This window comes from Anastrepha obliqua, chromosome 1 (genome assembly GCF_027943255.1).
Source record: "Anastrepha obliqua isolate idAnaObli1 chromosome 1, idAnaObli1_1.0, whole genome shotgun sequence".
Classification (NCBI taxonomy): domain Eukaryota; kingdom Metazoa; phylum Arthropoda; class Insecta; order Diptera; family Tephritidae; genus Anastrepha; species Anastrepha obliqua.
In genome coordinates this window covers 107,256,260-107,271,831 of record NC_072892.1, presented here as the reverse complement: position 1 = coordinate 107,271,831, position 15,572 = coordinate 107,256,260, and the positions used below count along the sequence as shown (strand labels likewise).

Here is a 15,572-nt window from a genome sequence, read left to right as displayed (position 1 = left end):
ATGAGCCCGTTATCCCATTCCTCTTTGGAAGGAAATACTGTGACAAAGGATTTATCGAAATTGATGTCCTTGGTCTTACAGAAATCCGTTGTGCTGGGAATGCAGGGGAATTGTTCCAAAATTGAGGAGTGCCCTCTTTGGTACGTTCTGAGTAGGCCGATTTCTCTTAGTCTGAGAGTTGCTTTGGCAGCTGTTTGCTTACCGTACTGCTCTATTGGTAAAATGCTAAGAATAATATTTAGTGCATCTGTGGGTGTGGTTCTGAGGGCCCCGCAGATGCAAAGACTGGCCATTCTTTGTGTGCCATGGTTCTTTTGACGTACAATTTATCTAAAGCTGGCCACCATACTAATATGCCGTATGTTAGGATTGGTCTGACAATTGCCGTGTAAAGCCAGTATACGATAGATGGGGAGAGACCCCAACTTAGTCCTATTAGCTGTTTACAAGAGTATAGTGCTATTGTCGCCCTTTTTACTCTATCTTCGACATTTGCCTTCCATGTTAGCTTTCGGTCTAGTATTAGACCTAGGTAGCGGGCTTCATCACTGAATGACAGTGCCGTTCCACCTAGAGTCGGAGGAATTATATTTGGAATTTTGTGTTTCCTGGTAAATAGGATGAGTTCAGTTTTATTGGGGTTGACGCTTAGCCCATTTGCTTTTGACCAGTTTTCAACCATGTTCAGTAAATCCTGCATGACTTCTATGAGTGTATTGGGGAATTTCCCCCTTACTACCAATGCAACATCGTCCGCATAGGCTACAACGTGTTGTCCTCTCTCCTCTAGGCTCTTTAGCAATGAGTTTAGTGCCAGCACCCATAGGAGAGGGGACAGCACACCGCCTTGAGGTGTTCCTCTGCTAACTTTTTTCTTGATCTCTGAGCCCCCTAGGGTTGCGATCACCAATCTGCTCAAGAGCATGTTTTTAATGAACTCAACCAGAGCGCCAGAGATCCCGAAGTCCGTCAGTGCCTTTATTATGGTATCCGGTAGGATGTTGTTGAATGCGCCCTCGATATCTAGGAAGGCTACCAGTGTGAATTCTTTATTATACATTGACTTCTCGATTTCTGTAACAAGTGAGTTAAGTGCTGTTTCGGTTGATTTCCCTTTACAGTACGCATGTTGTGAAATGCTGAGCTTATAAGGGCTGATGTTAGCCCTAATATGCTCTTCTAAAATTCTTTCTAATGTTTTTAGCAGAAAGGAGGATAGGCTTATTGGCCTGAAATCCTTAGGTGTCGTGTGTGAACTTTTTCCCGCTTTAGGGATAAAGACCACTTTTACCTCTTTCCATGTTGATGGGACACTTTTCAGTTTCAGAGCGGCCTTAAATATGACCGTCAACCACTCCATGATGTAGTTTAGTGAATGTTGTATTTGGGCCGGGAATAATCCATCTGGGCCCGGTGATTTAAATGGTTTGAACGTGTTCACTGCCCAGGTTATCCTAGCTTCAGTGATTATTTCTTCAATGTCAGAGTTTGGTCTTTCTGTACCATTGTTGATTAACACATTAGATGATTCGTTGCTGGGAAAGTGTGTGTCCACTAGCAACTTCAGAGTTTCGTCACTCGAAGTAGTCCAACTCCTGTCCGGTTTTTGGAGGTATCCGGTGGTATAGTGTTTTTTTGAAAGGATTTTACGCAGTCTGGAGGCCTCTGTGGTTCCTTCGATTTCTCCACAGAACGTTCTCCAACCAGACCTTTTCGCTTTCCTAACTTCTTTTTTGTAAATTTTTAGCTTAGTGTAGTAGCAGTCCCAGTCTTTACTCTCTCGTGTCGCTTTCGCTCTATTAAACTGTCTTCTGCTGTCGTTTCTTAGTGTAGACAGGTCTTCTGACCACCAGGGCGGCTTTTTCTTCCCCTTATACTTAATTAAGGGGCAAGCCTTGTTTAGCGCAGCTAAACTTGAAGAAAATAATTACACACAAAATTTTTAGTTTTTTAATACATATGCAGTTAATATAAAACATGAACGTAAGTATATACATTATTGTAAATACATATGTAAAATAAATCAAAATAAAATAATGCCAATTGCATCCAAACACGCATTATGATGTTTGCCCAGCTCATTGTTTACTTGAAGTTAGTTATACGTTCCTTCCTTGCTTATTGGTGGCTAGCAAATGAGCTGCATTTGCAAAAGGTAAATCAGTCAAAGATAATAGGTAACAAGGTTTGCCATCCGAAGCAAAATTGTGAGACTAACTTCGGTTGCTAAATAATTAGAAATTCGGCAGCAGAATTGCACCCGGTCATTTCAAACGTATTCTTTCTCGTCCAATCAGAGCGCAATGAAGTAAAATGATCATGGGTTGCGTTGATTTTTTCTTGCATATATCACCAACAGTCTTTGACGTAAACAAATTGCATATGATGACAGCAAATCAGCTAATTCCTCCAAATCGCCGAGAGCCGATTAACGGTCCGATGTTGGCCACCCCTGATTTTTGAGGCACAAAATGCACATGAGGATGCGAATGCAGAATAAATAATATACTTTTTAAATTTATAATAAGACAGATATTTTTGTTCAAAGTGTTAATATCGTATGTGTATGGCGATATTACTACCAGTAACTCATTATATAGCTCATTAGTCCTTACTTTTATATAGGGAGGCACAGTAAATTGAAACTTTGAAGCCGTTTTCCTCGACATTTTAATTTTTTGGATCATGACACTCTTTCAGCAAATGAGGGATTTGTATACATTTTTTGGATTAATAAATTTGAAATCTAGTCTACAGGGGATATCCATTGTTTGTGTAAATTCATGGTTCCACAGGCTGTATGGGAAGTATCGTCATCTTGTTGGAGCCAACGTGATGTTGTTGTGGAAATCATGGGCTTCAATTTCCGGCATCAAAAAGTCGTTCATCATTGTGCGATAGCGTTCGCCATTCACTGTTACATTGGTGCCAGCCTCGTCTTTTAAGAAATATGGGTCGATGATTTCTCCAGCCATAGGCGCACCATACGCTTGTTTTCAATGAATGTAATGACTTCGGGTTGCTCTACAACCCAAATACGGCAATTTTGCTATTGACGTAGTCATTGAGCCTAAAATGGGCCTCATCGCTGTACAATATAAGGTCGCCTGAACGCGGGATGAACACTTTTCATGGAGCGTCGACTTTCGTAATAGAATTGTACGATTTGGAAACGTTGTTGAGGCGTCAGTCTTTCCATGATGAAATGTCAATGAATATTGAAAAAATTATATACTTCGATTGACAGTAGTCACGCGTGATATGTCAAAAAACCCTATTGGAAAAAGTACCTCCAATCAGATTGTTTTTGCTCTTTATTTCTGTGTAAAGTACTATTTTCAACTAATGACTAATGAATTATTTATATTAGTCAAATAAAACCAAAGATTGAAAGAAAACCATGAAAAAATACATATTTTCTTCAGTAATATGTCTGAATTTCGCTAATTAGTAGAAATCAAACACTTCTTTGATAAATTGTATCTACATACATATTATATGTAATTTGCAAATACAAATGAGAGTCATTGAAAAAATCTTAATGCTACGTATACACACATAGCATTAATTTAGATATAAGAAAAAGGTAAGGCATTTCATGCATTCAGCTTAACATAGTTCCAAATGCAATCTCTAGTAAAAATATTTATGTAGTGCGGTGAACTGTTAAATCACGGATTAAAAAAAATATGATTATATGCTAAAATAAAAAATAAATGTCTTATAAATGTTAAATCGATTTAGCTAAAAACTCCTTTAAGTATTGTAAAATTTTACATTAGAGTAAAAAACATCATTAAGTAATAACTGCCAACTGCCTTCATAACTTGAAAATACCGTTTTTTAACCCGGTATGCGAGTATACTCCATTTAGTGGACTAACAGAAAACATCTTATTCGCTTATGTTTTAGGTTATAAATGAAAAAAAGCTTTTACTGCGGCGCCGATGATTTTAATTATTTATTCAATTCAAAGTAAAAAAATGTGTGAAAATAATACAAAATTAAGAATCAATTTAATTTTGCTCGACATGACCACCTTTTGCCTTGACTATGGTCTGGAGGCGGTCCAGAAACGAATCGCAAGCTGCCCGAATGTGACTTGCGGGTATTTTGGCCCACTCGCGGACAATGGGTTTTTTCAGCGCCTCGAGGCTGGTGATTTTTTAGTTCAGACCTTGCTCTCCAAAGGCAAGCTCAAAGGGAATAATCCATCGGATTAGCGTCTGGTGAATTTGAGAGCCATTGTGTGAACGTTATGAAGTTCGGAACGTTGTTTTTTAGCCATCTTTGTAAGATGGTGCCGAGTCGTGTTGAAACGTCCATGGTCTGCCACCGAAATGTTTGTCTGCCCACGGCTTCAAACCAACTACCAGAATACTTTCCCGATAATATTTCGCATTTACCTTGACGCCAGGCTCATTGAAAACGATTGGGGAGCGCCCATCTGCGGTTACAGCGACCCAAACCATTACCTGTGGCGGGTGCTGTCTCCTGGTGGCCAATCGATCACTCAAATTCTCGTAAAACGGGCGGTCAAATAAACCGGCGGATGCTACGGCCAGATATTTTCAGTTCTTTCGCCATTTGATGGGCACTTCGTCGGGGATTTCAGCAAGTGCTTGTTCACTTTTTAAACCATTTCACGTGACGCTGCAGTCTTCTGATGACCACCTCCATGACGTTTCGCGATGCTACCAGTATTATTGTAACGAGTAATAGTGCGATAAACAAAAACTTTATTTACTTTAAGGTGCTCGAGCTCATGAACAATCGCTGGTAGTGATTTTCCAGCCAAATATAATGCAATCACACTATTACGTTTGAAATCCATTACTGATTTTCATTTTTCGCGCTTACTGTCGGCAAAAAGTTTCCGCGCGCTTGTAAACAATAGTCTGGAATGTCCGTGTATCAGCTGCGCGAGCGATCTGAAGTTGGTTACACTTCCAGTGCCGTACCCTGTATGTTAAAATATAAATATATTATATGTATATTAAAATATACTCATATATACAACTTCATGTTGAGTTTTCTTACTACAAGTTTATTTATATACAATATATTAAAATACCTATATATACATATATAAATTCTTTCTTATTTTTTTATTTCAGGTTGTCCATGGCGTCCGCATTGAGATGGCCGATGCGTCACATCCACATGAAGGCACTCACAGCCTGCAAAAACGCAGTACTGTTGTCGCTAAGCAACCGCTGCGAATTCTACTCTTCTACGATGAGTCTGTTTTCAGGTTAGCCTTTACATATCATCATATCTTATACATCTATTTTTTGCTAGTCTATTAAATTAGCGTACTATATATTTGTATGTATGCACTAGTCATAAACTAATTGTATTTAATAGAATAATAACTCAATTGGTTATGCTGCTTTTGATGTAACTGCTACAGTTAGCTAAATATGCAGTTTCCATTGTAACCAATTAAATATCAACATATTATACAGACTGTTTGGAAAGTAAGAAGGCAAAATAAGAAAAAAATAATTTTTTAAATGAAATTAATTTTCTTTCTTATAATTTTATACTATCGCTGCTCTATAGGTCAAATGACTACTTTTTCAGTGCAAAATTAATTACAGTTAGAAAACCATGATATTCAAACCAAAACTAGTCAGCAATTCACTAGTAAGAATAATTCTTTAAAATTAATTTATAAAAATAAAATAATTTAAATTTATACGAAAAATTAGTCGAGTGACTTTGACGCGTGCCTGTGTAACGGTGCTTTTTATTAAATGAAAATAAAATCCACGTACCTTTGTTTTGAAGTATTTCTAATTACAAAACAACAACAACAAAAGTAAAACGGCACTTTCATTCTTATCACTTTTGCACAGCAAAAACGGTAATGTGCGTTGTAATAATTTTCTGCTCTGCAATATACTGCTCCATAACTTACCCAAAAGCGTTTCCATTGTAGTTTTTCATGTATAATATGGAGTAATGGTTCATCTGAGGTGCCTGAAGTATTAGCAATTTCACGCTTACATAAACTTGGATCTTCAAAAAACAGTATTGTACTCTTGCTCAATGATTTCTGGTGTTTTTACACTTTTTGGACTTCCATTACGTGGTTCATCTTCAACGCGTGTACGCAGGGCCGTAGAGAGCATATCCGGGCCCCGGGGGAAAATTGAAAATGCGGGCCCTTTCCAATTATGTCTAATACATATAAATACGTATAGTCTCGAGTCCGGGCCCCTTTGAGAACTCCGGCCCCAGGGTAAAAAGTCCCGGATCCCCCCCTCTCGTCGGGCCTGCGTGTACGATACCATTTAAACTGTAAAACCCATCAGTTGGAATTAAAGAGACAGATTTCTAAAACACAATTTTTTTGGATTCGATAAAATTTCCAAAATAAAGCACTACATAATGCTCGGCTCATTCAGTTTGAATGGGCACGTCAACTAATGGCTTGCAAAACAAGAGTGAATTGGCAGGTCGGAAGAAAATTTTTCGCGCGCTCAAATGAAAGATGACATATTAAAATGGCGTATACATTTTGATTCTTTTACTGGTGTTTTTTTGTTGTTGTAACAGCATAAAAACAGTCCTTTGCTGCTCGGTTCCTCTATTAGTTCTGGTAAAATAAGTCTGGAACAACTTACATTTTTTTTTGTACGAGTAATTCTATGTTTTGCGGTTGATTAAATGAACATTGCTGACCTCTTCTCAAAACAAGTATCAGGTGTTTTTAACTCAATGAGAACTATCGATATCGATAAATATGGTTGACAGCTGTGAATGGCAACTGTGTTGGTATTTCTGTTCAGTAATGGTTGAAAAATCCTTTTAACGCCAGAACAACACTTACACATTGTGGAAATTTACTTTGAATAAAAGTGATATTTTCGATCAAATTATTGCACTTCGACCAAAATGTTAAAATTTAACGCCTCGTGAAAAAAATCTATTCCTAACCAAAGTTGGTCTGGGAGTCATCCTCTTTCAGAAATATTTGTTTAGCCGTGTTGAGTAACATTTTTATAAAATTATTGGCTTGCGTTATGGTCATAAACATAATCTTGTCGATACAAATAAATTACTCTCTTTTTTTCTAAATTAAACCATTCACCTCTCAGCAGGCAATTTATGCCATAAGGCTATTTAGGAGATTACTGTTCGGAATAACTCTACTTTAGTTATTGAAAATAAACTTAAACAAAAACCAAAAAAATAAATAATTAAAAAGTGCGATTAAGTTCGCTCAGAAGCTCAATCATTGCAACGCTTGCTATACCCTACAGCCAGAAGGGTTAAACATAAGAGAATTAGGGGTTGTACATATGTGCCCATAATTATGTAAAAAATATAAATGCAAAACATATTTTTGCATTATGCGACCTATTTGTTTAGAATTTTATTAGTCTTGATTAACCGAAATTTATTATGAATATGAAGTTTGGTGTAAATTTCATACAAAAATGTTATTTTTAAAGTTGGAATTGACGTAAACCATTTTCAAAATACTGAATGTCCTATAAACGACTTATTTGAAACAATAACTTTGATGAAATCATTCATGATTTATATACATATATGTATATCGTCCCCTTTCTGTGTTAACCTCGTAACTTCATATTTTTCGAAATTGAGATTTTTAGTGAAAAGCACTCCTTAGCACTCCTGTTACGTAAAAAAAAACATACAATGTTCATAATGATTTTAGAATTTTTTTCAGAGCGTTTCGATTTTCTCGTATCTACATGTTCGAATTCAAAAACCTCGTATCTACTATAAGTATCGTATCAAATAAGTTATAACTTTTCATAGAAGTTAAGTAACTCTAAACATTTTTATCGATTTACTGAAAATTATGATTTTGTAGATACTAGGCTAACACAGAAAGGGGACGATATATACCTATGGCAGTAAACATATAATATCTTTATAGCTTTTTTCCGTTACTGGTCTAGTGTTGGTGTATAATGGAAGTAGTTTTACGTTTCCGTATATTTTTGGTCTTCTTCTTTTAGGTGAATGATCCAAAACATTGAATCTAGAATCATCTAAAAAAGTTTTATAGAACATTTTGTAAGGTTCATTTTTCAAAATCTCATCCATTGAATTTGCAGCCAAGAGACACATTCGCCCGCGTTATTTTTCTTTGTTTTGTTTGTTGATTCTTCTAATGATTTCGTTAAAATAAAAATTGGCAGCGACATTCGTTTTATCGAAAATGCATTTCTTCTTCTACACCTTTCTATCAATTCATAATAATGCTCAGGGTTGCATAAGTAATTTGATTTCTTTATTTTCATTTCTATCAACCCAAAATCATAGTTATTCGGTAGAAAGGAATGAAGTAATGCGAAAGCAGTTCCAGGATGGGCGACGGTTCCAAACTAGAGAGAGTTTTTTAGTCTCCGGACACACCATTGCTGCGACGGCAGCTTTGATTATTCATTAGGCATTTTAAAGAGAAAAAGAAAAATCCGCTTATTATGTACAATGCTTCAGAAACGCGTCAAAGAGAGTCGGCGCCATTTTCAGTTGTGTTTACATAATTTCTTTAAATGTTTGACTTAGACCACTTTCCTAATTATGGGCACATATTACCAGGTATGCAAGTATAGGTTATTGTACGTCTGTATAAGCATATTCAGTTCATGTAGTTTTAATTTAACAACTTGTTTTAATTCCTGATACGAAACATTTAAGTATGTGGATAAATCCAAAAGTCGTATTCGATTTACACATAGTAGAAAAAGTCTGCGTTCACCTATGTAAATATTCTTTGCATTAGAAAAAGTTCAAAACAATAAATATTTCAGAAATTTTTTTAATGAGTTTTATTTAGTTCACTTAAACGTAACTATCACACATATTTCGCTACCAATAACAAAATCAAATTTAAAATGAGATCACATAAAATTAAAAAGGCATTCAAACTAAACGGAAAAAGTTTGCGTTCACTTCAATAATAATAAAATAAAAGGCTTAAGATCATAGAAATGTTTTAAAATTAATAGCTAGTTGGATATCCACGCCTTTTTATGACTTCTAGAAGGCATCTTTTCATTGATCCAACTAGTTTGGCTGTTATTTCTGGACTTATGGCTTCCCATTCCTCTTTAAGCGCGTTCTTAAGCATTTCCTTGCTAGTTATTGTACGCTCTCGTATTTTTTTTTCTAGAACGTCCCATAAGTGCTCAATGGGGTTAAGGTCAGGTGATTGTGGGGGTGTGCGAAGTTGTTTTGGAACATTATACAACAACCACAACCTAACAATCTCTGCTGTGTGTTTCGGGTCGCTGTCCTGTTGGAAAACAAATCTTTCACCGAGTCCCAGTTTGATTGCACTTTCTCTCAAATTCGTTTTTAAAATATCGAGATAATCATGTCTGTTCATTATCGACTCAATAAACTGTATATTTCCAACGCCCGAACTAGCCATACACCCCCATATCATGGCACCTCCTCCCCCATGCTTTACCGTAGGTACCAGATTTTGCTTTCCAAGTGCCGTTCCGTTTTTCCTCCAAATAATTTTACGACCTTTTATCCCGAAAATGCAAAACTTGCTCTCATCTGAAAAAATCACACTATTCCAAAACTCAGGTGGCTTGTTTACGTATTCCTTGGCGAAAGCCATCCGCTTAAGTCGATTTACTCGTGATATGAAGGGTTTTTTTCGGGCCACTCTGCCGTGAAATCCGATTCTTTTTAGAATTTTTCTTACTGTATCTGGATGTACTTTCTTTTGGTATTTTACTTCTATGTCTTTTGAAATTTGGCTTGCTGTTAGTCGTGGATTGGAATTCACAAGAATAGTTATGTTGCGTTCTTCTCTTTCCGTCAGTTTTTTTGGACGCCCAGAACGAGGCTTAGACTCCAAACAATTCGTTTGCTTGAAGTTGTTTATCACTCTTTGGACCGAGGAGTATTGCCTTCCAACAATTTTCGCGATTTCCCGATAGCTCTTACTATTTTGCCACAAACTTACAATGATTTTCCTTTCACCAATATCTATTTCTTTTCGCCTTTGGTCCATAGTAACAAAAAATGTATTTCTAATATCAATTTTTCCCTCTTTAGATTTGTTCTTAACCGCGTCAACTACATGAATGATTTAAAATTAAATTTAACGTAATTGCCATGCAAATAATTGTCACTATTCGAAATGAACGCACACTTTTTCTGCTCAGCCTATTTAAGTAACTGTACTACAATCCCGTTATCTGAACACGACGCAGCTCAAGCTCCAAAAAATTTTGTTCATACCCTCTACGAATAATTTTCTTTGAAATAAGTGGAAAGAAATAACTGAGAGTTTTAAGATAAACACGTTAAATTATTTTAATACTTTATAACAGTGGGTGAACGCAGACTTTTTCTACCATGTGTATATGAATGGTTCAGCAAACCAATTTCGTGTGTGAAGAGCAAATAATTAGATGTGCGTATACATGAATGTATGTACGAATGCATATATGAATGTATGTCAATATATAAATATCCCAGTAGCGAATGTTTTGTTTCCTTGGTTCATGTTGTATTGATGGGAGAGTGGATGTTAGGCCTGTTCAAAGAAGCTGTCGATTCCTGATGGCTGCTTGAGATAAACCAGACAGATTAGAAAGTAGAAAATAATAAAAATAACTTCAAAGCCTTTATGATTCAATGATAAGAGCTGGTGATTAATCATGCAAGGTGGCACAAAATTAATCACCCATCGGAAGATTTATAATTTTTGCGAATGGCGCCTTACGTCAATCATATTTGACACTCTTGAACTAGACTGTTGCACTATATAAACAGACAAGCAATGGAGAACGTGAAGGACAAAATAAAGATCTTCATCATTCAAATTCATTTTGCCTTATTTAGTATAAAATGTATTCAAAAACAAAATTGGATGATTGCGCCACCTTGAAGCTCTGTAATACATTTTTCGTAGAATCTACAATGGATTTATTTAAAGGGCTGATTACCTGGAAATTTGCATTTTGCTATTGTTGTGCACTGCAATGAGTTGAGACTCGCAGTTGCGTTATGGCCAATGCGTTATAGCCAGAGTGAGGCGACGAAACAGCATAAATTGTTTTTACAATTCCCGGAGTTACTGTTTAAGGTTTTTAATTTCATTGAGTTTTACTGCGTACAAAATTCTAAACCTTAAAATTCCTTTTAACAGCTTCCTATGAAATCTGCTGCTTTGCCGAATTTGCTTGGTTGTGAGGTTTGCAATCTTGTGAGAGGTTCGGAAAATCTTTCTGGACATGAATATTTGTCTATGTTTTGCAAATTTAAAGATTGCTTATACAAGTAATTATTATTTTTATTTATTTAAAAAAGTAAACAAAAAAACATTTTAAAATTTAATTTCTGGCGCTAGCAGTTGAAGGCCTTCTGCTATAAGTAAGCTGACTATGTTTCTATAGGATTTTCATTTAGTCGGCCATGTATTGCAAACCAGATTAATAAACCCTTTAATATTGTTTATTTCCTGCAAAAGTGTCATAATAAAAAAAAGTATGGTTTTCGCCGTCGTCAAGTCAATTGCCAGATCTAGAGCAACAAAATTCCACGGGAGATTAATCCAGTTTCTCTGGTATGGATTTTCGTACGGCGCGCCGACATTTTCGGCACTTATTTTTTCGTAGATGCGCAACGACCTGTGCTCACTGTCATCCAGCTGCGCCTTAGCGTCCATTTGGCCGAAATTATATTCCATACATAATGATCTCGAAAACCTATGAAAAAAAAATTCAAGTGCTCTTAATGAAAAACTCTATATAACTTGCAATCCTCTTTCATATTTGAGAACAACAAAATAACTTTTAAAATAAAAAAATAAGAGGATTTGATTTCTATGCGGTTTTTTCAAGAAGAAACGTCTTCTTATTTGATATTGACACAGTTTGACATTTAACAAAATCGTTAATAAATGTTCCAAATATAATAAATTTATATTCCCTGAATTTATTTAAAATGATTCTGATTATTTTTGTAAGACTTTCGCTTTGAGTTATTTGAATTTATTAATAACCCTTTGTAGCCGAGGGTAGTATGCACGTTCGAATCTTTGTGCATGAAACAGCAAAACGATAGAAACGTTTTTTTTTCTAATAGCGGTCGCCCCTTGGCAGGCAATGGCAGACTTCCGAGTGTAGTTTTGCCATGTCGGAGTCGGCTGAAAACTGTAGGTTCCTCCATTTGTAGAACAACATCAAAACGTTTACCACAAATAGGAGGAGGAGCTCAACCAAACACCTAACAGAAGTGTACGCGCCAATTATTTATTTTAAGTGATAAAAATCATTTAATTTGGTTTTTTTGTTAGTTTTCCACATTCCATAATTATATACAAACCTGCATGCGTACATAAAAATCAAAAGTCTGATTCAATAAAATTAAGAAACAACCATTTAAAAGCGCTATCGATGTAATAAAAATGCGACGATACACCGCCACTTTAAAACTAATTATGCTTCAATAATAATTTAATAACCCAATCGTTTGAAAACGTGGGCCGAATAAAAAACCGGCGTATTCGCAGTTGTTAAGCTACCCAGGCATTGTCAAATCCGCTTCCAATTTTCTTCAAACTTCCTGGTCTGAGTTGGTGAAATTTCCACATGCATATGTATGTGTGTTAATTTACTTGAATGCATTATTAAAACGAAAATTCGAAGTGAGAACAACGAAAAAAAAATAATAAAATAAAATAAATAGAAAAGGTTTTCCGAAATAAACTTCCAAAATACGAATTTGTATGCACTTTTACGCTAATAGCTATGAACAGAAGCTCCGATTTATTTGAAGCTAATCTCCTGGAAAGTTTTTTCAACATACCAGCTTGAAAAAAAGTTCCCGGAATATATTCAGAAAGTTTTATGTAAGGAAAAAAGTGTGTTCCTCAAAAGTGATATTATCGCCTTAAGAGTACTCTCCATCAATTATGATACAATACATTAAGGCCAGCGATTGATCCAGCTCTCGAAACATCTCTGCAATTCTATAATGGGTATAGCCACCAGAGCCGTCTTTGAGTTTTCCATTACTTCCTTTCGTTAAAACGCGTTGCCCCTTATGGCTTTTTGACTCGATCAAACAGAAAAAAACCGCAGAGAGCCATATTTGGTGAATTCGATCGTGCAAAATCCACGAGTTGTTTTCTAATAAATCCTTTATTTATTAGCGAAGTGATTCACGTAATCGTCTTGTAACGCTCAAATAATAATCCTTATTAGCTGTCTCACTTTCTGGCAAAGTTTCCGTTGTAACCGTGAAATCTATAAAAACCGTGAGCGACGCTTTTTTGTTGGACTGAAAGCGACGTGTTTTCGTACTACAAATCCACGTCTCGTCTCCATTAATGATGCGTCTGGAGAATATTGGGTCGGATTCAGCCTTGGAAATCATGTATTTGGCGATATATTTTTAGCATGAAATTCAGTTCTCTTGGGACCAACTTTGCAGCAACACGGCGCAAACCCAAATCATTAACTACAATGTCCTGAACGAATCCATAAGCAATGTTCAAGTCCTCTTCCAGCTCTATGATGGGCTGATGGTTAATTAGCGGCTATTTATCAACTTTTCTTTCACTTTATTGATGTTTTCATCAGTTTTCGGTCAGTTCGACGGTCTGCCACTGCGTTCGTTATCCTCGATGGACTCGCGGTCTCTTCTGAAGCGTTCATGCCACCCATAAATGGCTGTTTGCATTAGAGTATCATTACAGAAACAGTTTCCCAACATTTCTAAGGTTTTCGCACTATTAAATCCATTTTTAACACAAAATTTAATACAAACTCGTTGTTGCCTATTTAAATCCAATCCCAATCCAAATTTAAATCCGAAGTAGCTTTACTCAAGCCGGCGGTACTTTTTCAAATGTCAAGCAATGGCGGTAAAGCTTTGGTAGGAAATCAGGGATGTGGCAACTTAGCAAAAAAAAAAAAAAAAAAAAATAGAATTCAAATCAGTTGACGTACAGCATCCCCTAGCTCCGGGAACTTTTTGATCGATTTGCATAAACTTATAGGAGTCTTTATAAGTAAAATATTGTTAAAAAGTCATAAGATTTGTTTTCAAACGATTCAATTGAAAACATTTTTTTTTGCTATAAAACTTTGAAATATTTACTATCAATCTGCATTAATCAAATTTTCGAATTACTCCCTATTACTATTAAAATTTAAAAAAAAAAAGGAGCTTGGTTATTGCTGTTTGTGTGTATGAAATAAGCGGACATACATAGTATGTAGATAAAGCATAGATGAAACATGTGCGTATGCTCTATGATTTCTGTATTTGTTGATTTGTTATTATGTTGCTCGCTGCACTTCGTTTATAATTTGATTTAACGATAGACCGCGCATTCAGGGAATTTACTAATACAAACTTCAGCGAGAAATGAGTATTTGAAGAGACAAGAGTACATGAAATTTTACTAAACAGATAAAAATATTTGCAAAACATTGAAGACTCATTTGACCGTGTCTGGGTGCCTTTAGAATAAAAATTTACAATAAAGAATCTATTTGTAGTCGAAGAATACATTTTTTGGATTCGTTACAAAAAAAAGTAAACATGTCGTATTCTTTAGTAATAGAACAACTACTACATTGGCAACAGTTGTCATTGTCGACGTTTATATCATACTTTCATGTATGTAAGTAGTAGGGTTGGATGTGCATAATAAAATGTGAAATATGAATAGAAAATGTTATTTTTATTAAATACGAGGTGCTGCCGGAAGGACAGTCCTTGGCCGAATACAAATTCGGGCCGTTCTGCTAACGCAATGATGATAGGCATACAAGGTTTGCTCTTTAACTATGGTGATAAAGATAATTATGAGGTGAATGGCAGCTGAATTCGACACGATTAATTCACATGTATTTACCCACACGTCCAATCAGTCGTTGTTCAGACGGCAACGAAGTGCCATGGGCTGACTTTTTCTTATATCACTAACACAATCTAATTTATTTTTGTAATCACATCCCAAGTGACGTCAGCTCATCAGCTGATTCTGTCAAATTCGCTCAGAGCCGAGTAACGGTCTGTTAAATTTGTTATTCTTTACACCTCTAAAAAACGTGTCACCATGTAAATCTATCATCGTTGAATCTGCAAATACTGAGCTACACTTCTGATACTCGCCTTATCACGTATTGCCGAAAGTAAGTACCGTTAGAATCGGTGGCGACACAGTGCGGTGATAATTTTTTATCGCCAGTATGAAGATGATACATTTGAATTTGTAATAAGTTTACCGTTAGAATTTTAGAAATAGTATTTAAGCATAGGAGGTAATTAGAAACGTAGCGTAAGTAGCTAAGCTCCACTACCAGGGACCGATGAATCGTCGACTACTTGGTATACATGAGTAGCCCCAGCACAATCTACTCGCAAAGCTTTTGATGGACTAATTTAATTTTCCATGCTTTAGGCAGTATGTCATTGCCGCCGCCGCAGTATTACAATGGATATAGCAAATTACATGGAGGGCGACAATAGTCACCTCTGCATTACATTTCGTCCGTGGCAGTCTCTTCGGAAATATCAAAATACATACAAGAGGACAGTGACTA

General features: G+C 36.0%; 1 protein-coding gene across 3 annotated transcripts in view; it reads left to right on the top strand.

The window, feature by feature from the left end:
• LOC129235413 (leishmanolysin-like peptidase) overlaps positions 1 to 15,572 on the top strand; it is a 65,865-nt gene that overhangs the window by 23,979 nt on the left and 26,314 nt on the right. For all 3 annotated transcript variants that reach the window (XM_054869239.1, XM_054869241.1, XM_054869242.1), the window contains one exon: positions 5,118 to 5,254. In XM_054869239.1, coding sequence (XP_054725214.1) covers positions 5,118 to 5,254 — 137 coding nt within the window. The remainder of the gene's footprint in view (positions 1 to 5,117; positions 5,255 to 15,572) is intronic.